The sequence below is a fragment of the Pseudonaja textilis genome, chromosome 14, assembly GCF_049901715.1.
Source record: "Pseudonaja textilis isolate UNSWEBS1 chromosome 14, rPseTex1.2, whole genome shotgun sequence".
NCBI classification, from domain to species: Eukaryota; Metazoa; Chordata; class Lepidosauria; order Squamata; family Elapidae; genus Pseudonaja; species Pseudonaja textilis.
Genome location: NC_142003.1, coordinates 274,824 through 299,016, shown reverse-complemented (window position 1 = coordinate 299,016; position 24,193 = coordinate 274,824). Strand labels below are relative to the sequence as shown.

At 59.4% G+C, this 24,193-nt stretch overlaps 3 protein-coding genes across 4 annotated transcripts in view; 1 reads left to right on the top strand and 2 right to left on the bottom strand.

The window, feature by feature from the left end:
• Positions 1–7: 7 nt before the first annotated feature.
• DNAJA3 (DnaJ heat shock protein family (Hsp40) member A3) lies at positions 8–7,996 on the bottom strand. 2 transcript variants are annotated; one of them, XM_026704485.2, is made up of 12 exons: positions 6,699–7,922; positions 6,322–6,458; positions 5,430–5,513; positions 5,125–5,331; positions 4,115–4,267; positions 3,112–3,259; positions 2,854–2,918; positions 2,630–2,758; positions 2,106–2,221; positions 1,818–1,915; positions 809–927; positions 8–297 (listed from the first exon to the last, which is right to left on the bottom strand). In XM_026704485.2, the coding sequence occupies exons 1-11, from the start codon at positions 6,874–6,876 to the stop codon at positions 824–826; spliced, it is 1,419 nt and encodes a 472-aa protein (XP_026560270.1). In that variant the 5' UTR covers positions 6,877–7,922; the 3' UTR covers positions 8–297; positions 809–823. The 2 variants fall into 2 exon arrangements, with proteins under 2 accessions (XP_026560270.1, XP_026560271.1); XM_026704486.2 differs by lacking the exon at positions 809–927 and having other exon boundaries at positions 6,699–7,996.
• The window catches only part of CORO7 (coronin 7), a 26,076-nt gene continuing 9,864 nt past the window's right edge, over positions 7,982–24,193 (top strand). Inside the window, exons 1-9 of the mRNA XM_026704475.2 lie at positions 7,982–8,137; positions 9,556–9,649; positions 10,110–10,184; positions 11,522–11,592; positions 11,763–11,946; positions 13,069–13,145; positions 13,654–13,704; positions 15,747–15,833; positions 15,995–16,077. Of these exons, the coding sequence (XP_026560260.2) occupies positions 8,021–8,137; positions 9,556–9,649; positions 10,110–10,184; positions 11,522–11,592; positions 11,763–11,946; positions 13,069–13,145; positions 13,654–13,704; positions 15,747–15,833; positions 15,995–16,077 (839 nt within the window). The 5' untranslated portion in view covers positions 7,982–8,020. The remainder of the gene's footprint in view (positions 8,138–9,555; positions 9,650–10,109; positions 10,185–11,521; positions 11,593–11,762; positions 11,947–13,068; positions 13,146–13,653; positions 13,705–15,746; positions 15,834–15,994; positions 16,078–24,193) is intronic.
• The window catches only part of VASN (vasorin), a 7,058-nt gene continuing 3,277 nt past the window's right edge, over positions 20,413–24,193 (bottom strand). The window contains 2 exon segments of the mRNA XM_026704479.2: positions 20,413–20,578; positions 20,580–22,542. Of these exon segments, the coding sequence (XP_026560264.2) occupies positions 20,546–20,578; positions 20,580–22,532 (1,986 nt within the window). The 5' untranslated portion in view covers positions 22,533–22,542 and the 3' untranslated portion in view covers positions 20,413–20,545.

Sequence of the window (24,193 nt, the reverse complement as noted above, 5' to 3'; positions counted from 1 at the left end):
TCCGGTCTCGGCACAAGGTACACTTTATTTTTGCTCCTCAGCGTGTCCCCCCACCCGCCCCCAAGTCTGCTCTGTCCAGAGAGAACCAATTCCAGGAAGGCCAAGAACCTTTCACAACTGCCCCCCCCACCCCCGTCAACGCTGCAATCTGGCATCTAGAGGAGAGGCCTCCTTCCTTCAGTGAGGCCATCGAGCCATGGACCTTCAACGCCTGTCCATCTTCAGTTCCAAGGCCACCGGCATCACACCTTCCAGATTGCCACCGCCCCATCCTCTAGTTTCCAGTGGAACGTTTACCTAAAGCCAAAAGAAAGAGGGACGTCTGTGACCTTCACAAAGACGGTGGGCAGATCTAGCAAACCCCTCTCTCAATATCCAAGCCAGGACTACAGTGGCCCCATCCCCAAAAGTCACTTTTAAGGCTGTGGAGTTGCCTCAATGTTTTGGGGAGGCTCACAGATGAAGAATTGAGGAATGTTTAACTAAATACAAGCTCTTCTGCAATGATACCAGGAGTCTTTAGTATAATAGCAAGGGATGGACCCCGCAGCTACTAATATCCATTCCTCTGGCCCTTATTTTTCTGTTCAGCTGTTGCTCTAGGAGTGCTGGGAGCTCCTGGGAGTAAGATGAAGCAACTTGACGTCCAAGAAAAGACCCAACTGGGTCTCTGTCCAATCACCAACAAGGCATGTGGCAGCTCCCAGAGGTTTTCCTACAGCTTCATCCTCCCTCCCCCCCCTCCCCGGTTTCTGCAAACAGTGAACACAGAGACCTGTGCATGGAAAGATCACAAGAGGCTTCCTACCTCTGGTGCAGTTAATCAGAAGCTAAACATTTTCTTAAGTTTAGCTAGGAATCCCTCTGTGCCGTCCCCTGCCTCAGGCCTCTCCTCGCCTGCCCCTGTGCTAGTCGTGCCCCTGCCACCTAGACACAAAGAGCAGGCAGCTTGGTCAATACACGTTGTGAGAAGGGGCCCTGTCCGCCTCAGGCCATTTCCCAGTCTTGGGGGGGCGGGGGGGGGGAGTTGAAGCGGAGAAGATGCCTCCCTTCCTCAGGCCATCTTGGTCCAGACCCAAGGAATGTTCAAATGACAGCTCCTGTTGTGCTATACGCGGTTGGTGACACTCCCTGCACACAGCAACCATTTTGGCTGCCTCCTCATTGCAGCTTTATTTATATCGCTTACCCTTTAGCCTCTCTTATTCTTTTACCGACTGCAAAACTATAATCTCAACACAAGGTATGCATTCTAACACACGTCAGTGTCTTGAGAAACATCTGTATATTACAGCAAAGCAGACACATGCATATGCACACACTGTCTCCCTGATGGACTTGCTAACCTGCTCTGAATGTCTCCTTGAGCAAACAACTTGGGCCCTGAATCCGTGGAAAGCCAAGAGTGCTCATGAAATGGAAATCAGCCAGCTGCATCTTGTGGGTCACTATGAGGGTGGGGCAGGGGCCAAAAGCTGCTTTCAATTGGGGGATTTGTTCCCTCTATTAAACCATCAGCCAGCCATGCTGCCAACTCGTGCACTGCACTAAGTCAACCTCAGAATCAGTAGAATTGTGGAAGCCCAGAAAATTGAACAAAGCACAGATGAACTAATGGTGGGTTAGGCAAACACAAGTAGTAGTAACCTTTTCCTGCCTAAGGAAAAATGGTGGCACCATCTGAGTAGAAGTTTGTAGTTCCACCATGGTCGACATCCCTCAAGGCCATAGTTGATACCACCAGAGCCAGCAGTTCAACTACAACCAAAGACAACCTGCCAAAGCGCAGCGAAGATCTGACAGCTCCACAGCCTCACCAGTGTTTGTGCTGGCGATGCCATTCACAGTCCCTTCTACATCAGTTTCATCTTCTGCATAGCTCAGCATCAAGGCTCGCTGGCGATCAGTCAGCCTCCTGCAGGAGAGAGAAAGCAGGTGCAGTAAGACAGGTCAACGGAGGGCCCTGGAGGAAAGCCAGCCTCTCTGGGCACAGAGGTCTTGCAAAAGCAACAGACTGACACTTCCTCCTGCCTCAAAGGTCCCCTTTCACGCCATCAATTACCTCTTCTACCCTGTTCCCCAAAATGCCCAGTCTTCTCACTTACTTGGGAACTTTGACCTTGATATGAATGTAGTGGTCTCCATAACCGTAGCTGTTCACCCTGGGAATTCCCTTCCCAGTCATCCGAATCCTCTGGTCAGCCTGGATGCCAGGGGGGATCTAGGAAACACAGCAAAAAGGTTAAAGCTTTTCAGTTTTTCACTCAATGCTCCTGAACTCTTACTGTGTCTCATACATGTGAGAATCCACTGCCATTACCAAAGCACTCTCGGGAATGAAAGTTCTAAGATTTAACGCCCTGGGCCGTTCATAGAACATCACAGAAAATGTCCCTTTTCTTCTGAAGCAACCTGAGGGCAACTGAAAATACCAGCAGAGCAGCAAATGACCACAACCGCTGCCAAACAGAAGCGCCAAAACAAGAAGACAGACAGAGCCTTTCCACAGGACAGACACACGGCTTTCTGTGCAAAAGGGTAACATCCCCTTCCCCTTATTTTCATGGGTCTCTAATCACAGGACAGATGAGCCAGTTCGCTTGTTCTGCATTTGTGGCAGGGGACGTACCAGAAGGTTGATCGTCTCATACAGGCCGGGCGACCTCGCTGTCCCTCCAAGAACAGCTTGTGCTATGGAGATGAAGAGGTCGGAGTGGATATCAGCACCGTCTCTCCGGAACACGGGGCTTTTCTGAACCTGGAACCAGGGACAGTTCAAGGATTCAGCAAGTGCAGGCGCCCAGCCAGTTTTAAGCATGGCATGTCATGGCAAAACTGCAGGTCGGTACGCACCCTGAAGGTAATGAAAATTTCTTTCCTTCCAACAGGCATCCGAACGGTCTGCCCATCCTCCACACCTAAAGCCAAACAAAAGCACTCAGGATTACCTTTCATCCAGCGCCTCACTTTTTCTTCCCCTCTTGTGGCAACTCCGATTTGGAGGCTCGTGTTCTTACTGTTTAGAGCTGCAAGGACCAATTTTCCTCCCTGTTGTTTCACTTCAGAAGAGCAGCCGCTATTCTGCCCCAGGAGCACTCGGTACATACATACCTGCTGGGACTGGGACCATCATTGTCTTCTTCTGCTTGGTTTGGCCAGAGCCCCGACAAATCACACACGGGTTAGTTACAATTGAGCCCCGTCCACCACACCGCCGACATGTCGAACGCATGACGAACGGGCCTGTGTTGATCGTCTCCTGTCCAAAAGAAAATACAAGGAAGGTGAGATGCAAGGAAATTTCACTTCTGTGTTGTAATGGCATCTCTGATGCCCGCTCAGATGAGGAGTTGTTCTGCCAAAGTCTCCAAGCAGGGAGTGAAAGGGCTGTGGGCGGGGCGGGGGAGACAACACCATCAGAGGAACAACCAGATGAGGGCCTGGCTGAAGTAGAAGGGAGCGCTGCATTTGGAAGGTTCAGGCGCGGGGGTGGAGAAGGAAAGCAACCGCCTGCTCTGCCAAATCCCAGAGCACGCAGGGATGAACGGAGGAGGTTGGGGAGTCTACTTGCAAGGAGCAGCCTCACCTCTGCCAATGGCTACACTGGCTGGCAGCTACTTAGCTCATGATGTGAGCAGAGCGTTCCCTGCCATGGGTGTGTTTTGTCTTTGGGACTCCTGCTTCCAGACCTTGCCTTGACTCTGTTACTGGGCTTTGGATCTTGGATTTCAGACTTGGGCTTTGATTTTGAGTATTGTGCTCAGACTACAGACTTGTACCTGGACATCACACCTGGTGTGTGGACTTACAGATTTGGTCTTTGCCCTCGGACCTGAGGTTGCTTGGTGCTTGGACCCACTGGATTTTCTGTTTGTTTCCATGTGAGGTGAGCCCTGGGGAATATTAGGGACTTGTAAAGCCTTAATGAAGACCTCAGAACCTTTTGTGGTGTGATTGGAGCAGGAGATGTGTTGATGTAAATTGGACCCCAGTCAGCACATCATTATCAGGCTCCATAACCATCTGAAGCAAGGAACTGGCTTTCTTCTTCTAAAGCGCTGAGGTGCCCAGTCGTTCCCTGCACCAAAGCTTGCTCACACTGCCCTGCCCTTACTGTGCCAGTCCCGTTGCAGTAGGAGCAGTGCACTACTCTGGTGCCCGGTTCATGCCCTCTGCCATCACAGCGCTGGCAGGTGTCATTGATCTGCACCACGATCTCCTTGTTGACGCCCTTTGCCGCCTGGCTGAATGTCAGATCCATGATGTACTACAGGAGAGAGAGAAAATTCAGCATTTGGAGCTCACAGTTCCAAGCCAACATTTTGCATACCATGTAGAACAAAAGGAAGCATACAAATCTGTCTAGATTGAGAAAAAGCACTACGGTGCCTAATTAATATAAAATTAATTATGTGTATGAACAGCAGTAAGAGGGCTATTTTTGTGCAGTGATTAAGGCACCGAGCTAGACACTGGGTGATCGTAAGTTGCAGCCCTGCCTTAGGCACGGGAACAGGCGGTGACTTTCAACCAGCCCCTCTCTCTCAGCCCTCGGAAGAAGGCAAAGAAAATCTTGCCAAGAAAATTGCAGGGACTAGTCCAGGCAATCACTAGAAGTCAACACTTTTGCTTTGTACCAAAGCAAACCAACCAACCAACCAACCAACCAAAAAAGACCCACATAATACATATCAAATTTGCTAATCATAATGGATTAAAAATCAAATTTGTAACCTATTTCTTCACACTATTTTATTTTGGAAACCCATCTTTGTTAATAGATTTCTGTATTGTTTCCCTCTTAAAATCTAAATATCAAAAAGGATAACTACTGAATTTGAATAAAAACAATGTTCAGTCTAGCCATGAATGTGGGCAAAATCATTAAATGCACCTGATTCCCCCTTTAAAGACAGCAAAACTTCAATTTGAGTGATCACAGAGGAGTGAATTTATCTAATTGTTGTGGTCTACGGGAGACTGCGGAGACTGCAGCAGAATCGGACAGTGGGGAAGAACATGGACCAGTCTGGGAGTCTGGAAAGGACTTGGATGAGGGTCCTGCGTCCAATACAGAGGTGGGGCCAGGGCCATCTGGTGGCTTGGAGTGCAATTCATCTTTACCTCCTGGGGCTGGTCAAAGACGGTGCTAAAGTCGCCAAAAGGGGACTGTGAGAACTCCCCAAAGATCTTCCTGAACAGCTCCTCAGGGTCAATAGTTGGGCCAGTGTGCCTGTATTGCTGCCCAGAACCTGCTGAGCCAGAGCCAAAACCAAAGTCTGCTGTACCATAAGTGTCATACTGCTTCCGCTTTACTTCATCTCCCAGGACCTGCCAAGGATATAAGAGCTCAGTCATCCAGGGGGCACTGCTGTGGGAGCCCCAGTTCCCAAGCCGTGGAATGTAAAAGGGAGAATAAAGCACGCTACCTCATAGGCCTCAGCCAGTTGAGAAAACTTCTCTTTGGCTTTAGGGTCATCCTTATTGGTGTCAGGATGATACTTCTTCGCAAGCTAAGTAAAGAAACAAAAACGGCAAAAGTAAAAAGTAGTGGGCAAGAGATTACCATTCCTGTCTTTGTGTGTTGGGAATTCATGCAATGAATTTTAAATCAGCGATATTGAACTAGTAAAATAGCTTTTATCTTCTGGGGTATTTTTGCCTACATAGTATTTTAGATAGGAAAAAAACCCTATTTCATTTGTACCAAGATCACAATCACATACACTGAGCACCATGTATTTGTAGTGCAGTTTAGAATCCTCAGAAATAATGACTTTGAAAAAACTGAATTAAACAAAAGCAACAGGGTAAATCTCAGTGACCTTCATCAGGAATAGTAGCCAAAGAAGACAACAGTAGTCTTGCTGGATCAGATACAGCTCTTCATATTCCAGCAATTAGCCCATAAGTACTGGTAGCTAGTGAAGTGTAAGGTCAGCCCCTCCTTTCCTTGGGTTCTCCAGCAAACACTTAGAAATCGGCCTGGGAATGTTAGAAGAATCCAATATCGCAGAATGAATTCCCCAAGCAGGATGGGGAGGCTGCTGTTTACTTTACCGCTGCTTTACTTTTGTGTACATGAGAGTAAACAGAAATATAAAGTAAACCAGCAGCCTTTAAGCAATTACGACCCCAAATGATCGAGACAGGGTGGAGAAGGCACCCCACACAATGCCAGCGCTAAAGCTGGGGAGGAAAAAGACTCGCATGCAAGCGGGATAGGCCAGGTCTCCACCGGCCAGTCCTCCAATCTACTTGCCTCCTTATGGTCCGACACCCCCACCCCCACCCTGCATCCCCTCCAAGAAGTGGCCGTGCCTGGTAATAGGCCTTCTTGATCTCCTTCTGGCTGGCGGAGTGGGGCACTCCCAGGATCTGGTAATAATCCTCTTTGCTGTTGCTGGAGGAGCTGGTGTGAATCGAGGCCGCCCAGACGGGAGGAAGCGGTCGGAGACCTGCGCAAAGCGAAGCAGAAGGTCAAGCCGGCTGCCGGCGTCGAGGGAAGGGCGGAGGCGCAGAGGACCCCCCCGCCGCAGGTCGGACCCACCCGCCGGCTCCATTTCTGCGGGCAGGAGGCCCGCGCGCGGCCAGGGCCGAGGATAATGGGCCGACCCCTCCGGAGGCCTCTCGAGACCGGCGACGGGAGGGGGCAGCGCTCCGCTCGTCCTTAGAGACGCCTTTGTCGTTCTTCTTACCGGAGCGGTTTCCCATCCGCGGCGCCAGAGTCGCGCGAGAGGCGACGGGGGCCACGCTCCGCCAGCGGGCCAGAGCCAACATCACCGCCAGGCGCCGCGGCTCCCCGCCGCCAGCCCGACAACTCCCGGCATTGGTTGCCACCTCCGCCAGGCAGCGTGAGATGCACCCGGCCGCCATCTTGCGTTGCTCAGTCGCAGTGCGCCTGCGCTCCTCAGCCCGGGAAGCCGGGAGTCCGAGTGCGCAAGCGCGCCGTCCCGTGGTAAGGGGAGGGCGCAGCCGACCTTTCTCAGAGGTCAACCCCGCCGACGCGAAGTTCGGGCTGCTCCTGGGCCCTAGTGCCCCCTCTGTTCACTTCTCGGTCAAGGCGCGGAGATGGGTTTCGCGTGGACGTGGGTGGGCTCTGGACTCCGGCTCTGCGCCGCTGCTTGCGCATCCCCGAGCGGGACTCCCGCGAAGCGGAGCTGGGCACTACCTGGTGGGCCCGGGGTGGCGGGAGCCTAGGGCGAGACCACCCGTCGGTCGGCGTCCTTCAGAGGTGGGGTGTGGGGAAAGCCCCCGGAGAAGGGCTGGGTGGACGGAGGAGACCAGGCGCGGCCCCTCGGTTGGGGAGAGTGGGAGCGCCGCCGGTCCAAGCGGAGGGCATACCCGAGACGGGCCGCGGGAGCCTCCCTGCCGGAGACGGGCGAATCCCGCTTTTCGAGCTCGGCGCTAATAGGGGAAGGAGTTCTAGTGGGGAAGGGGCCTCGTTGGAAGAGCTGAAGGGCCGGCAGGGGACGGAGCGCCCGTGTGGGAGGCAGGAGGCGACCGCGGCCCGGGGAAACCCACGTCCGGTGGCCCCTGCTGGGCTCCAAGGCGCCCAAGTTCACACAGACCCCCGGAGCCCTCCGGCCACTGGTCTCTCCGGGGCCTCTGAAGTAGCCGGCTGAGAGCCAATTAGAGAGTCCCTGGGCCCGCCCGCCGCCAGCTGAAGGCTGCTCTGGAGGGAGACCCCACCAGAAGGGGCAGCGGCTCTGGGGAAGCCGTCGGAGGGAGCGGGACGCGGCGCGGCAGGCAGAGGCGAAGAGGAAGAAAGGCGGCGATGCGGGGTTCCTCAGAAGCCTGGCGGGCGGTGCGCTTGGCCGGTGCGGAGCTGCCCTGCGGGCGTGGCGCCTGAAGACAGGAGGTGCCCCCGGGCGCTCGCCGGGATGCTCCCCACCCGGAGCCCGCCCAGCTGCTAGCCAATGAAGCGCTACTTCGGCCTGGCTTCTAGGTCGCGGGCGCCGCCTGAAGGGCTTCGCGGAGCGCGCCGTCTCAGCCTGGCGCCGCCCGCGTGGGCGGGGCTATGGGTGGGGCCTCCGTGGAATCGGACCCCAGGCTGGACGGCGGCGGCGGCGGCAGCATGAGCCGGTTCAGGGTGTCCAAGTTCCGGCACGCCGAGGCCAAAGTGGCCCGCAAAGAGGTGGGTGGGCGGCGTCGTGAGTCGTACTTGCCGCCAAAACGTCTCCTTGGTGAACCGCCGCACCCACCTGCCGGGGCGCGGACGGCGGCTCGATGGACGCGCCGGTTCTTTGCTCGCTCCCCCGCCCGACCGGGTGGGTTCGGCGGTTCCTCGATGGGCGCGGGAGGAAGCGACCGGCTCAGCCCTCGGCCTGTGTCAGCGATCCCACCGAAGAGGGACGCCGGCGCTTCCGGAGGTGCCGCCCGATTGCAGGGCTGAGCAACGCGTGGGCGCCTTCCGAGGCACAGCCGAGCCCTTTCTAGGAGAGCAGCGGCCGGGGCCGTTCCCGCTCCCGGCTGCTTCTTGGCCTCGTTGCCTGGACTGCATACGGGAAAGCCTCGCCCTGCAAATTTAGTCCGGTCGGGGGGGCGAGCAAGGCGGTTTCCCCTCCAGCCCCTCGCTGCTCAGGGGCCGGCTGGCCTGGGGCGGCATCCCCGGCGCGAATTGGGCTGGGCTGGGCTGAGCTAGGGCCGCCCGGCAGGTGTCTTTCCGCCTTCGCAGCAGCCAGAAACGGGAGGCTGAGCAACAGCGGGGCCTGCGCCGAGCATCGCCTGCTTGCGAAGCCCGATCCCCCGACCGTAGCCCGGGCAGCCCCTGGCTAGGGAAGGCTGGCTGACGCTCTTGGCGGCGGCGGCGGCGGCAGCTTCCGAAGAGCCTCTTTCAGCAGAGCCGCTTCGCTGCTGAAGCTTCCGGCTGGAGAGGAAATGGGAGAAGCGCTCTTTCTGCAACAATTCCGCTGTATTATTTGTTCTCGGGGCGCAGCAGGCCCGGCTTCCGTTTCCCAGCAGGAGGGCCCGCCTGGGGCAGCGAGCACCTGAGCTTCCCCGCCGTTCTGCCAGGGCCGGCCGGCGGGCAAGCACGGGACCTCCTGGGATTTGCTGGCCTGGCCGTTTTCCCCTGCCATGCCAGCTGGGAAGCCAGTCTGGGTCTCCCTGGGAAGCTGCTTCAGCCGAGTGCAGGGAAACGCCGAGGGAGGCGGGGGTGGGGGGAGAGCTGAATTGGGCAGCCTTGTGCAGTGAAATGAAGTCTTGGTTTGGGGTGGGGGATTCGAAAAAAGAATGGGGGAGCACACCCCAGGTTGGCATAAGAGGCCCAGCCAGCCAGAGAGAGGACTCTGCGGTTGGACCCTGGAATCCAGGGAAGCGACTGCAGTTTGCCAAGGAGGCTTTTCTGGTTCCTCCTTTCTGGATGGTTTGGCCAAAGCGTCCGGAAGCACCTTCTCCCTGTCCTTGGCCGTGCCCCAGTCCCCTCTGCTGCTTTAGTCCCCTGCTCAGGGCCCGATGTCCCCCACTGCCTCCTGGTCCTTGACCCACTTGTGGAACAACGTGGGAGGCACTTCCGCTCCCCCGCCCCAGCTCGCTCTCCTCTCTGCGCAACAGGCCTGGATTGGAGATCTACAAAGCAGCTGCCCTTCAGGGAAGGCCCACATCAAGGCCAACACCCGCTGGATCGCATTCAGCACAGACTTGGCAGGTAAGACCCAGCCCAGCTCCTGCCCTTGCACTTTGACCTGGCAAGGAGTTTGCAGAAACCTTCTGGGTGTGTCCCTGCTGAGGGTAGTGACTGGCCCCAGTCCAGCAGGCGTTTTCTTTCCCTTCTGCCCTTCCCCGTAGCGGGGGCCTTGCTTGTCTTCTGCTCCCCTCCCCCCAGCATCTCCTGTTGATTGGCACTCAGAGGGGAAGAATCAGAACAGGGGCCCGTCAGGACTGGCTTCACTTGGGTGGGGCCAGGAACTTGGTGCCTCCCTGCTGTATAGTGACCACCTTGAGCCAGGTCTGGCCAGAAGCCAAGATTTCTGAAACTGGCCCCTACTGATAGCTGTCCAGTCTCAGGGAAGCTCTTCAGGGGAAGGCAAACCAGGGACACATCTCCTTCTGGCTGGCAGGTGGGCTGCTTGGGGCTGGCCTCACGATTTTCCCCCTGTTTTTGCCAGGTGTGTTGGGTGCTGTGCCCCTGGAGAGCCCAAAGGGGATCAAGAGGGTTATTTCTCATCTGCACTGCCATTCAGGTGAGCTGGAGAAGCTGCAGGGGTGGCCTTTGGGGAAAATGGGCTGGTCTCCCATGCAGAGAAGGGGAAAGCGTGCTGCTTGGGTGAGAAAAAGACTATATAGAGGAAGGGAGAAGCAGGCGGTCTGCTTTCGGTTCTGCTGGCCGGATGCTTAAAACAAGCTGCATTTGCTCTCTTGTGCAACTGCCGAAAGGAAGGGTGTCACATGACTCTTCTCACACACACACACACACACACACACACACACACACACACACACAGAGAGAGAGAGAGAGAGAGAGAGAGAGAGAGAGAGAGAGAGAGAGAGAGAGCCTTGTCCTACTTTGAGACAGACCCTAAGTCAGCAGCAATCCAGCCCCTGCCACACTGGGTCTCATTTGCTGGGCTTGCTTGTAGATGAGGGTGGGAGTTTCACATTTAACCTGGTGTGTAGGCATCATAGAAGCAGAAGCCAGCCCGCCCGGGACTTTCTCAGACATCCACAAGGGGCAGGGCGCCCCCCCCCACTTCTGCTCTACGCTCAGCCAGAGGGCATGGCGGGCGCTTTGTACCCCCGGCTCCAAGGGCCCAGGACTGCCCCATGGAAGCCCTAATCTGGGCAGAGGCTGTTATCCAACAGCTGCACTGCCTGCCTACCTGTCTCGGAGGATGAAGCCCCTGGTCTGGGGAGCCTCGCTAGGCCAGCTCACAGTGGGAAGCTGCTGCTCTCCTTCCTGGCGGAGTCACTTTGCCCTGGTGGCTCTACGATCCAAAATCGGCAGCTGGAGGGAGGGAAGCAGGAGAAGCCCCTGGGTGGGATTGCAACTGTCGGGGATTCCAGAAATGGAAAATGGCAGAGTGAACCAAATAATAGCAGGATCAGACCTTCCTCTGCCCAAGCCCCCCAGACAAAGGTAATTTCATCCTGCTGGGTGGAATAGAGTGGGTGATGTGGTGTCAGACTGAATGGACACGGGGCGGGGGGCACACTGGCTGGGAGAAGCTGTGCCCCTTTGCTTGGGGTGAATAAAGAGTCCGCGGGAGATTCCCCTCCTCAAGCCCAACTGGCTCTGCGCTGCAGTGGAATGGCACCACATCCCCCTCAGCCCAGGCTCAAGCCCAGAAGGCCCAGCCAGGAACCAAGGGCAGGCTCTGCGGTGACCCTTTGGCTGCAGAAGTGAGAAGAGAATCGCCGTGTCTGCCACCCTCCAGTTCCGATCCTCCCCATCCCATCTGACGCTGGGGGGCAATTCCTCAGGGGGAGAAGCAGCCCTGGGCCTGCCGTGGGCGCCCACAGCCTTGGCTGCCTGCTTCTCCTGTGCTGCCCTTCCCTCTCCTCTCCTCTCCTCTCCTCCCAGATGTGGTGACCGACTTTGACTTCTCTCCCTTTGACCAGCAGCTGTTGGCCACCGGATCGGCAGATGAGGTCGTAAGTGCAGCCTAGCTTCTCCCCAAGGTCGCTCTCCCTGCACGGGCAGCTCCTGGGAGATCTGGGGGCTGAGGGCAATTAGCTGAGAGCTTTCCCCTCGCCCTCAGCCCTGCCTGCCCCTGAGGGAGCCTGGCATCCTCTGAGCACTGCCAGCGGTCTCTTTTCTGCAGGTGAAGGTGTGGCGTCTCCTGGAGTCTGGCCAAGACCTCTCATCTTCCCCCCATGTGACGCTGGGGCCAGAGGGGAGCCGGGTGGAGGTGCTTCTCTTTCACCCCACAGCGGATGCTGTCCTGGCCAGTGCAGCTGGGAAGGCAGTGAAGATTTGGGATGTAGAGCAGCAGCAGATCCTTACTGGTACGATCCTAAGTGGGCGCCCTTTGATTGCCCTCAGGGTGGGCTGGAAGATGCCCATTGGCCCCGGGGAAAGGGGAGGCCAGCCCCTTCTGCCCTGGGCTTCCATCGTGCTGCCCAACGCTCTGCCAGCCTGGAGCTCTTCCCTTGGCCCATTCAAGCCTGGCCAGGCTCCCCCCGGGCTGTGGTCCTCCCAGAGAACCTGACCGATTTCTGTGGAAGCAGAGCTGAGGGACTCCCTTCCTGGAATGGGCTGGCCTCTTGGGCCGCTGCCCACATGGGTAGATTTTGGGGGAAGGGGGCCAGAAAGAGGGGCGGAAGGCAAGGCGCCAGTCAGGAAGAGTGGCCGTGGCAATCCCAGCAAGAGGAGAAGCCAGGCTGGCGCGAGAACCCCAGAGAGCCCGTTGCCAAGCAACCTCATGGGCCCTGCACAGGCGCTGCCATTCCGATTCCTGAAGGCGGAAAGAGATGAGGGCATTTTCCAGGCTGAGGACAGGAAGGGCTTTGTTGCCAAGGATCGTGCTCCTCCTAGGAACAGCAGTGTGTGTGTGGGGGGGGGGGAGCCACCTTGGAATTGCTCAGCTGCTGCCTTGCAGAGAAGGGGCTGCTGCAGCTGGAGGGGTTGCAGCTCTCCACATGTGCACCTTTGAACCGGTTGTTCAGGGGTCCCTGCAGCAGCCCCTGCCCCAGGGACGGGAGCCAGCCCTGCAGGTGAAGCCCGACCTGAGGTGGAAGTGGGAAGGAGGGGCAGCAGGCGGAAAAGCTCTGGGTCAGAGGGAGACAACCCAGAAGCCACTGAGCAGTACTTCAGCCGCTCAGTTGTCTCCGTGCAAAGGGTGTGCGTGTGTGTGTGTGTGTGGGTCCCTTTGGTATGTTGTGCAAGTCGTGCCACTTGCCGGTCAATCAAGATTCATAATTGTGGTTTGGAGAGATCGAGGCTGGAGGAAGACCCCTCCCTGGAATGCAGCATCAGCCTCCCATCCAGTGGGGGAGGCTGCCTCTCCGCCGCTCTGCCCCGCTAGGCAGCCCTCACGGGCCTGAGCTGGGGAGCCCTCCTCATGATCTGGGTGTCCAAGCAGGGTGCTGGAGGGCACAGCACCAGGCCCGTTTCGTTCTTCTCTTCAGAGCTGGAGCCTCACCTGAACTGGGTGCAGAGTTTGGCCTGGAAGCCAGACGGATCCCTCCTGGCCACTTCTTGCCGGGTGAGTGCAGAGGTGAGGGCCAAAACAAGGAGCGCAGGTGGACACCAGGGGGCGCCGTGCTCCATGCTGTGGTGTGGGCACCCTGGCAATGAGCAGCCGCTTGCCCTTGGCTGCCATCTAGTGGCACCTCTAGAGGGGTTCTGTTGCCTGGTGCATGTTGGGGGAGGCCCTGGGGGCGCCTGCTTGGGAAGGAACATACTTGCATCCCCCAAGGAGAGTAGCATCTCCCTGGGGCACCCCTCCACCATGGGCAGGCCAGAAGTGGACGCTTCCCCCAAAGCCAGAGCATCAGCAGGCACTGGCACAGCTGCCTGACACCCGCCCACCCACCCACCCGCTGCCCCGTCCTACTGGCGGCGGCAGCAGCAGCAGCAGCAGCAAAGGGGATTAGGTCCCCTCCCCACACTTTCCGGCCTGGCTGACTGTGCCCACGGTTGGGAGGGGTGGGGCTGGGCTGGGCAGAGCAGGAGCTGAGCTGATGACCTCTGGGCCTCCCTTTGCTCTGCAGGACAAAAGGCTGTACATCTTTGACCCACGGGCCAAGTCGGTGGCCTGCCAGGTAGAGTATCTGGGGGGGGTTGCCAAGGGGGGGGAGGGCGTAGGATCCATCTGGAGCAAACTCCACACAGCTGACCCCATCCGGTCCCATCTAACTCACAGACGCCACACCCCGGGATGATTCTCAGGAGGGGCGGTCTGGGAAGCAGCTCCAGGGGCAAATGGTGCTGAGGGGAAGCCGTCCTCCAAGTCTGGGCTCAGCTCCCTGGGTGTAAGAGGAAGGCGAGGGGACCGCTGCTGCCCAGGGTTCAGAGCTGAGGCCGGGCTGCGGTCCCCTTTGTACCTTACAGGCAGGCCTCTCCCCGGTTCTTGATTGGCTTCCCAGGAATGAGCCAGCCTGCATGCGGGGGGCCCTATTTATAGCGCCACCCTGTGGCTTGCACTCTGCACTGGGCCAGAGACTCCCCTCCTGGTGCATCTCCCCCCCCCATTGCACATCTGGGAGAATGGTGCAGAGGCAGGGAAGCCACGGCAGAGGAGGTGGGCCCCAGGCAAGGAGGGGTCCTTGGGGGCTCTCTAGCAAAGAGGCACGGGGGTATCTTGAGCCATGGCCTGGATCTGAGCCGGGGCTGCAGGCTGCCTGGGGGGGGAGGGGGGAGACTCCCCTGAGTTAGCCAAAGCAGGGAAAGTAGGGTGTGTGTGTGTGTGTGTGTGTGTGTGCTGAAGTCAGAGGAAGCCGTGGCTGGGCAGAAGACATTGCTGGCCTGGCCGGGAGTCAAACCGCTGAGCTCCACACCGGCTGTGAGTTGATGGTCTTCTTTGAGGAGGCAAGTGGGGGCCCTGCTCCCCCTCCTCTCCATGCAGTGCTGACGTGGCTGTCTTCCTTTTGTCTGGAAGTTGCCCCTTCTCGCCTGTTTCCCCACAAAGTGGAGGGACTCACCGCATGCGTCATCTCTCCTGTCAGTCTCAAGAGCTTTCCTGAGGGATGGTTCCTGCAGGAGAGCAGCGGGGGGGGGGGTGGAAGAGGGCCAAGATGGGGGTGGGGCCTCTGCTCCTTCCAAGCAGCTGAATGTCTGTTTCCTCCCTCCTGCTTTGCTCTGTGGCTGAGGGCGGGGGGAAGAGATGGGGAGAGCCTGCCTGCTTGTTCTCCCTCGGGCCTGACGTGGCTGGATCAGACCCTGGGCTTTGTGCCCCCTTAGCAGCAGCCTTTCAATCCTCCAGCCTCTGCCCCTCCCAGCGCAGCCTGCGTGGGTCTCTCTCCGAGGTCTGTCCCCCAGTGAATGGGGCCGAAACCTTCACTCCGCTCACTTTAGCCAGGAAGAACAGGGGCTGGGAAGGGGGATGTTGGAGAGCACAGCCTGGATGATGGTCCCTGCAGCTGGGAGAGAAGAGGCCCTTATCAGGTGTTGGCACCCCAAAGGGCTCTGCCGGTATCAGCTGTGCCCGCCTGGCCCCTCCTGGTCCTAGAGAGGGCAGCTGAAATGCTGCTCTTGCCTCCTGTGTGCAGTTTGCCCCCCAAACCTCCCAGCTCCCCGCAGAGCAACCCACAAAACTCCTATGGGCTTTAAAAGCAGCCCCACCTCCACCCACCCCCCGGCACTGCAGTCCTGAATCTGGCCAGCACCTGCTCGACCCTCCAACCATCTGAGGAGAGGCCAAGGGCTGTCTCCCCCACAGGGCAGTGCAAATGAGGGGGGTTCCCTGCAGCCCTCTTGTCTCCCGGCGGCATTAAGGAAGGCCAAGTGGGAGCACCCGGGCTGCCCCGCCAGTTGCAGCCGACCCCTGGGGGGAGGGGGAAGCACTGCCCCCAGTTCATTTCACACAGATTCTGCCCAAGATCCAGCCATCTGGAAGAGCTGCAACACAATGCCAGCTCAAGGATTCAGGAGCCTTTGGGGCACTGCCCTGAACTGGTGCCCTCCCTGAGTCCAGACTGGCTGGAGGCAGCAATTGGAAGGGACTCATGGGAGGGAAGGAGGAGTGGGGGTTGTCCCATTTCAAGGGTCTCCTGCCTCTCCTCGCTCCAGATGGGGATGGGGGTCACCTTCCTAGAAGGAATCTGGAAGGCAGCCCTTCTCCAGCCCTCCTCCTCCTTCCCCCCAGACTGCCCTGGCACATAAGGGGGGCAGGGAGGCCCGGCTCCTGTGGGTGAATGCGGACGGCTGCTTCCTCTCCGTGGGCTCCAACCAGGTAGGGATTCTATCTCTCCGGCGGGGCTGGGAGGCTCAGGGGGGAATCCTGACAGGCTGCTGGGAGCACTTGCTCTGTGCCCTCCGGAGATGCCTCTTTGGCACAGCCTGCCAGGGCTTGGGTCCTTCCGAGGCAGCCCCTCAGCCTCCGCTGCCTTCCAGGTGATGGAACGGGAAGTTTGCCTCTGGGACAGCCGCCGGTTGAGCAGCTCCCTGACCTCTGTCACACTGGATGCCTCTCCCAGGTAAGGGACTCCCAGCGTTAGGGGGTGCCGAGGGGGTAGAGTGGCCGGGGTGGGCCAGACCGGCGTTCCTCTGGATTGGCCCAGAGGTCGCTGGGCACAGGGGAAGGCCCCAGGGCTTCGGCCACTGCACCCCATCCCATGCCACCTGGTCCCACCTGCATGGATTGGCCCCTGCACACGCAGCTCCTCGAAAGGAAGGGTTGCAGGGAGGCTCTCGCTTGAAGCAGACTTGGGCCCACCGGCTCGGACAGGAGGGGGGAGGAGCGGGAGAAACATTAGGGGGACATTGCATCGGCCACCCCTCAAACAGCCCCGGCTGGGATCCTTCCGGGTGACCCAATGGGCCTCTTCGATGGGTCTTGAAGTGGCTCGATCAGGGCACACCAGTCCCTCGTGGGGGTGGGGGGGTGACACCCTCGGGGCATTCAGGCAGGGGAGGCATGGCTTCCTGGTGGGCTCCGGTTTCCCCCTCTGGCCCAAGGGGTCAAGTGATGCCAGGCTGCTGGCTTGTTTTGGCTACCCCTGATAACTCGCGCAAGGAAGGTGTGGGGCTGGTTGGCGCCGCTACTTGTCTGCCTTGCAGGGCTGCCGTCTTGTTGCCATCAAGCTGATAACCGAGGGGCTGATTCTGACGGGGGCTGTATGTGGGAAGGAAGCAGCTCCTTCCCAGCAATGGGGCTGTTTCTGGAGGGCTACTTAGCTGGGCTCCCTTCTCGCCCCTCTGGAACCCGAGGGATGGTTGGGCCAGGCTTCTCTCCGGCTGTCTCCTGCCCCCCCCCACCCATGGGGAATTGCTCTGGGCTCCTCTCTTGACAACTTCCTCACTGCTTGGCTACAGGGAGGAGTTGGTGGCTAAGGAAAAGCAGCTGCAGTCAGCCCCCCGCCCCCATGGCAGGGGCCGCTGTGCCCTCAGACCTCCAGCGCCAGCGCCCCGCTGTCCGGTTCCCAGGGCAACTCTGGGAATGGAGGAAGCTTCATCAAAGGGCACATTAGCTCAGCAGGGGGCAGCAGGTCCCGTTGCTCAGGAGATGTGGGAACGCGGTGCAGGTAATGCCACGGCTTAGCACAGCCCTGGCCCCGTCCCAGGAAGGGCTGGTGGGCACGTCAGAGCAGCCTGCACCCTGAAGCAGGGGTGCTTTGGTCCAGCTGTGGCTCCCCCATGCCTGCCCTGCCGCCTCCCACAAGAAAGCCTGCCTGCCAGGCTACCCAGCTAGCCCGGTGGAGCTGCTCCCAGCCACCCTCCCTTCAAGGTTGCGAGGAGGAGGGCCTGTGTTCTGACAGCACTGAGGTGGGTGGACAAACTTCAGGGCTGGGGGTCTTCGGCTGGAGCCCCCCCCTCCTCCTCCCAGCCTGCCACATCCCACAGATCTGGCCCTGCCTGGAGAGGCTATGCTGGAGCCGAGCCTCATCTGACTGGGGGACTGCAGCTGGCAACTCCTCTAGGAAGGTCATCGTCAACATGGATGTCTCGGCAGGCCCCGTGCTCAGGCCACCCTGAAGGGACTCTGCCCACTTCCCTCAGAAGGGTCCAGGAAAGAGGAGCTGGCACCCCGCTTCGGCCAGGCCAGGTCCCTGCCCCGTGGCTATAGCCGGGAACATTTCCAGGGGGCACCTGATATTTTTGCCATCCCCAAGGACTTTGAGGGGCTTGCAGAAGCCTCTGCTGCCAGGAAGGGCCCTACCCTGTCGTTGGAGGCTGCGGAGTCAGCCCTTTTCTCTCCCTGGGTGACTCAAGCGGCTGGCGAGCTCTGAGCTCCCTGCCTTCCAAGCCCGGAGGAGCTGGCCAGGACTCCCGGGTGGGACTGGCTTGGCTTGGCTACAGGGCTGCTGCCTGCCTCCCCACCCCATTTCTCCTCTCCCTGCGGTTGGAAAATCCACGTGGCTTATAAGGAAAATATTTGCTCAACAGCCATTTTTGCAAGAATCTGCGATGTTAATTTGAACAGTCTGCTGGGGATGACAAAGGGCCCATTCAGTGGGTCAGCTGGTTCCTGTGGGGACCTTCCCGCTTTCCAGCCCTGGGGCCAGCAACTCCCGGGGGCCCTCTGGCTTCCCTGACCCCTGGGGCCTGTCCAGCCGCTTCCCGGCCCGGAGGGCAGGCCAGCTTTGGTGCAGCCTGCCTCCTTTCCTGAATTAGATACCCTCTGGCCCATCATTGCTGGCATGAGGCTGGGGAGGGCTGGCAGCCTTGTCATGCCAACAGACGGTTGAACTCTGGAAAAACCTTGGTCAGCGGATCAGGCCCGCCTGGCGCGCTCTAAACAGGGCTGCAGCGATGCTTCTTCTGGCCTCGGAGCCTTTCCCTTGGCCACTGCAGTCTGCAGCTGCCACCTGCCCAGGAGGGAGTTGGTTTCTTTCCCTTTTACCACTGGTGTTGTGAGGTTGCGCCTTGCTAGATCTGCGCAGGTGGCATTGCCCAGCTGTTCCTGGTGCAGCTGAGAGACCCTCTTGGAGGCGGAGAGTGTAGACCAGCTCCCAGGACCTTCTCCTCCTGGGCTCCATGCGGAGGGTCTGCTTGCCTGGGCTTCAAGGCTCAGTCTGCGTGATGAGCAGAGGGCTTCGACTGTTCCCCTCCTCGAGAGGCTCTTCTGACACGACCAGCCAGCAGCACCCCTTGAGCAGCTCCCTGGAGAATCCACCTGGAGGGCAGGGGAGGGGGGTGGACTCTGAGTCAGGCCAAGCGGTGCAGGCGCCCTGAGGGGGGAGGGCTTTTGGGGGGCCAAAGCAGGGAGGGCTTCAGAGGTTAAGGGGGGGGGCTTATTTTGGCTGTGCTGCTCACAGTCCGGGTTCCCCAGCAGAAGAGCCATTTGTGAACGAGCCACGGTTTATCAATTGAACCCAACTGGGTATATCCCTTGGAGCTCCAAACCAGCAGCCACGATTTAGCCAGTTTGGGTCTGGTCGTTGGCTGACATTCAGCTGTCCCGTCTCCTGCAGCCTTGAGGAGAGAGAGCTGTGTTGCAGCTCCAGGTCAGCACTCTGCCTGCATTCCAAGCAGATCCCCTAATGCGACCCACGTGGTACCTCTCTGATCCAGCAGCCGCAGCCGCAGGCTTGGGAGGTGGGAGACGCTGGCTGGACCCAAGGTCGGCCAGGCAGAGCAGCTGTGTAAACACCGCTCAGCTTGGCTGGAGCACAACTCTGGCTGAAGCTGCCAAAGGGCGGGGGCGGCGGTAGGAGGCCGTAGCAGCCCCGACAGGCTGGAGTTGGGGTGGTGGTGAGGGGGGCTGCTTTAGGAGGTGGCTTCTCCCCCTCTAGGCCTGGGCATCCTCTGCCCGTGCCTTGGCCTGCTCTGGGGCCATTTTCCCTGGTGCCTGTCCAGCGGAAGGGCTTCAGCCGGGCCTGCAGTCAGGTGGCCCCCTCACTCTTGCTCTTCGGACAGAGGCCTCCCCCTTGCCTGGGTCCAAAGCACCGCATGACTCTGCCTACCGGGCTCCACGTAGTGAGCAGCGGCTGAGCAAAGGGCAGCACGGAGGCTGCGTCTAATTTTCAGCCCACTTTTGGTGGGCTGAATGAGATTCCTAGACTCTGGCGTGGATCCGTTCCTGTGGACACAGCTGGTGGCCCTGCTCTGCCAGCCATGGAGATAGGCAAGGCTGGATCAGGCCCAGTGACATGCACCCCCTCCTGGCTTAATGCATTCTGTGTACCCAACCATGTGTCTCGCCTGATCTACTCAAAAGAACCTGCTTCTAAGGACAGGGAAGGGCCAGCGGAGGCCCCGGGGGGCCTAATGGGCCTGCCCAGCCTGGGGTGTAACTGACTTCCTGGTGCCTCTTTCCAGCTACTTGGGAAAGGCATGGGGGGGGGGGCTCTTGTAAAGACCCTGTGCTGTGGAAGTCCTTTGGCCCCCAGGGCTGCAGCTCAAAGGCTGGCATTGCAAGCAGAGGGCATTTGGTGTGGAGGAGGGGGCAGCCAGGCTCAAAAGGGAGAGGGTCAGTACGAGGGTGTCTTCCACAGTCTGCACCTTCCGTATTCTCCATCTGCAGTAAGAGCTCGACGCCGCGTGTTTGCATTGTGCACCTTTTCTGCAAGGGCAGCCCGTCAACAAGGCTCTCTTGCTCACACTCATATTTTTATACAAAAGCATTTGCAACCTGCACAATCTGCACAAAACTTATTTTTGTAGAAAAACATTTATCATCTGGTTTTACAAAACAGATCAGTCTGCTAGGAAAGTTACTGCCCGGAAGGAAGGGGACCAGGCAGTGACCACTAAGAGTTCAGTGTTGGGCCCTTGGGGGCTGCTGGAGCGTGGTCTCCTCCTCGATTAATGGAAGAGGCTCTGCTCCTTCATGGAGTTGTTTTTACAGCTCCCCCCATAGTTCTGTAGGGCTGGGGCTGCCCTCGGCAGAGGACTTGGGGGCTGGCACATGGGGTCCCCTTGCTGTGGGAGGTGGCCTCTCCCTGGGCACTGCCCAGACGGTCACCAAGGAAGCCACCCACATCCTGCTTTGCCTGAGTGCCCCTAAAAGTAGGAAGGGCCCAGGGCCCGAGGGGGGGGTTGTGCCTGTGAAATGGGGTTGCATGAGAGGCACCTCATATTCCAGGCTGAGGGGCGCCGCAGTCTTGAGACTCTGCTCACCGCTCATCGCTACGCCCTCCAGCTCCAAGGGGCTGGGGCTAGGGATCCTGGGGGCAGCCTGGCCCTTCCTCTGCTGCCTGCGCTGTCGCGCATAGCAGGAACTGGCAACCGCCAGCCCCAGCAGGAGCAGCACAGCCGCCACAGAAGGCGCCACCACCAGAGGCAGGTCGGGGCCTTTGCTCTGGGTGACGGGCGCGTGCTGCTGGTGGGTTGGGTGCAGTGTGTGGGTCTCCACGCAGAGGTCCTCCTGGGGCGCCTTGTCACCCAGGGCCCCAATGCAGATGTGGTACGAGGAGTTGGGCTTCAGGGCCCGCACCGTGTATTCGGGCAAGGTGGCTGGCAGGCTGAGGGTGACAGGCCGCTTGTCTGGGCCTGAGAGGTTCCAGTAGGTCAGGCGGATCCCCTTGAGCTGTGGCTTGGAGCGGATGTAGTTCTGCAGGCCCACCTTGATGGAGGTGCTCCCCACGTGCTTGACGGCTATTTGTTTGGCCTGGGTAGGCTCTGGCGGAGCAGTCGTGGCCCCTCCGACCCCCTCACAAAACAATCCGGTGAAGCCCAGGGGGCAGAGGCACTCCAGGTGGTGGTTGGGGCCTGGCTGGCACAGGCCCCCATTAAGGCAAGCATGCGGTGGGCAGAGCCAGGCCTCGGGGCTTGGCTGGCCCTCCAGGGCAGGCGAGGCCGTGGTCATGAGGCCGCCATGCCTGGTGGTGGGGCGGGCCTCGGGAGGAAGGGGCCTGCTGCTGCTGCTGCTGCTGCTGCTGCTGCTGCTGCTGCTGGGGAGTTTGGGGCTGGTTGCTCGTCGGGTGCTGCTGGTGCTGGTGCTGGTGGTGGGGCAGCCAAAGTCTGCGTACTCCAGCTGCTGGAGCAAGCGGCCTGCGTTTTTGGGGGGGAAGTGGCAGCGGGTCTCTTCTGGCCTCCGGAGTGAGGCTTTGCCGAGCCTGGCCCAGCTGACAACCCAGCTCATGGGGCAGACGCAGTTGAAGGGGTTCTCGGCGGCAGTGACCGCCCTGAGCCTGGGGAAGGAGGCGAAGAAGTCCCAGGGGAGCCCGTTGAGGTTGAGGTTGCTGATGTCCAGGTCCTGCAGCTGCTGGAGCTGCTGGAAGTCCTCTGCCCGCAGCTGCGAGATCAGGCCATTCCCTGCCAGGCTGAGCCTGGTTAGCCCGGGCAGCTGGCTCAGGACCCCGGGCACCCTGGCCAGCAGGTTGTCCGAGACATCCAGCTCGTGCAGGTTGCGTAGGCTCTGCAGGAGCTCCTCATCCACACTGCGCAAGCCCAGCCCGGCCATCTTCAGGGACTCCAGGCTCCGCGCGTGGATGGTGCCTGTCTCGAGGGCTGCAATCTTGTTCCGGCTGATGTCCAGCAGCAGGAGGGTGGGCAGGTTGAGAGGGGGCACCGTGTGCAGCTGGTTGTCCTGGAGCTTCAGTTCCAGGAGGCTTTCCAGCGAGTCGAAGGCAGCCGGGTGGATGGTCTGGAGCTGGTTGCGATCCAGGTAGAGCCGCTCCAGCAGGCGCAGCCCATGGAAGCTCTCGTTGGTGACCTCCTGCAGCTGGTTGGCAGACAGGTCGAGATTGTGGAGTCCCGGCAGCGGCTGGAAGACGTTGGGTGGCAGGCTAGATAGGAGGTTCTGGGAGAGGTCCAAGAGCCGGAGAGCGGGCAGCCCTGCAAAGCTGTCCTCGCTCAGTGTGTGGAGGCCACTCTCAAACATGTACAGGTGGGCTGTATCTGGTGGCAGCCCCTGCGGGATGGCAGGGCTGCTCCTGGCGATGCAGAAGACGGTCTGGGGCTGGTTGCACTGGCAGTCGGCTGGGCAGCCCTGCACAAGGCTACCAGCTGGGAAAAGCAGCAGTGCCCAGATCAGGGGGAGCCTCATGGTGGAGCTTCTGCAGACAGAAAAAGAGAGAGGGGAGGTCATTTCCAAAGCCCCCATGGGCCACCCCTGCCCAAGCTTTTCTCCTGGTGCAAGTCCTGGATATTTGCCTGACCCCAGGAGTTTTTCTGAGAGGCAATCCTTTTACACAGACAGACAGACAGACAGACAGACACACACACGGTTCAGTCTAGGCCCCTTCTCAGGGATCAGCACAGGGCAGGAATGGAGGCTGGATTCCTTCCCAGGGAAGAGCCTAGCCGCCCTTTGGTCCTGCCAGCATTCAGTCATCTCCAGGGATCAAACGGGGAGGGCGCCAGAGGAGAGGGCTGGCCATTTGCAGGAGAGACCCTGGCTTATTGGGAGGACGCGGGGCTGCTGGGCAACTTTCCTTTGGGGGCTGACCCCCATTCGCCAGCAGCTGGCATGCACTGCCACTTTGGGGGCACCCAAACTTGCCTCCTGTTCTACAGACCCTCCAAGGCTGGGCAGGGGGGGCAGCATGTGATGTTGATTTCCCAAGTGCTGGGAAGGGCAAAGCGCACACACACACACACACACACACACACACACAGAGCGGCATTCTTGGCAAGGATGAGCAGCTCGGCTTGGAGGAGGCAAGGTAGATGCCAGCCGGCTCAGGTGTGCCCCCCACCCCTGCAATCCCCTCAGCCAGCAACCACAGGCAGCTGGTCTGTCGCCTCCTTTAATAAGGGAGATGATTAACTTTGGCTGAGAGGCTCTTAGAAAGGCTGCTCTGGAATGTGCAGCTGAAGGAGGGGGAGGCCTCCCCCCTCTGCACTTTGAGCGATTGAGCCCCCCCCTCCCACGAGCCTACATTACCCCTCACCTGGTAACCCTCGTCTGGCTGTGAGCCTCCCAACATTTGCAGTGGGGCCGGCCCCGAGGACAGTATTCATTGACGTGCGGTCAATGCAACCCTGGTTTTCTCCATTGCCCTGGAACTAGCTGTCCGCCACTGTGTTCACCTTAGGCTTGGGGACCGAGACTGGAAGGGGTCTGGCCAGGAGGAGGGCCCCTGGCTGCAGGGAAGCTGCAGGAGGACCTTGGCCTATGGCTGGCTCTGCCCCGTCCCTTTATTTGTTGGCCTGGCTGGGGGTGGGATCTTGCCAACCTTCCCCATTTGGGGCCTGCGAAAGAGGGGGACCGGAGCAGCTCCCCGCCCCCCCTGCCACCTCCAGGCTTGGGCCGCTGATAAGCAACCTCTTGCCCCCGACAGCCTGTGAGGAGCCGTGTCTCGCCACCCGGCAGGCTCCCTCCACACCCCGCAAGGCTTGGGAGTGCCCTGCCTGGCCTGGAAGCCATCTGGTCCCAAGATGCCGCCAGGAAGGCTCCCCGCAGGCTCAGGCTAAGAAAAGCGCCCGTCTGGGGCAGCTGGCAAGGGATCAGAGGCTCCTTGACCCACAGCAGCCTTCCCTGGAGCCAGCCCTGGGGGGGTGGGGGGGGTGGGGGTGGGGGGAGCCACAGGCAACGCCCCATGCAGACTGGCTGGGAGGGAGGAGCACACTGCAAACACCTGGAGTCACTGTGCCTTCCAAAGCAGCCGTAGGGCAGGGAGCCCCACTTCCAGTCTTCCCTCCCCATATCATTCCGTCTTTCCATGAAAACTGGGGTGGGGGGAATGCTTAAGGGGTGCAGCGGGT

What these genes read in the sequence shown, in the direction of transcription:
- DNAJA3 (XM_026704485.2), bottom strand. Translation starts at nt 6,876, where the DNA reads ATGGCGGCCGGGTGCATCTCACGCTGCCTGGCGGAGGTGGCAACCAAT. An exon ending in GCGGATGGGAAACCGCTCCG is followed by an intron (nt 6,459 to 6,698) that starts GTAAGAAGAACG and finishes CGCTTTGCGCAG; the next exon opens with GTCTCCGACCGCTTCCTCCC. An exon ending in ATGAGACGATCAACCTTCTG is followed by an intron (nt 2,222 to 2,629) that starts GTACGTCCCCTG and finishes TGTGTTTCCTAG; the next exon opens with ATCCCCCCTGGCATCCAGGC.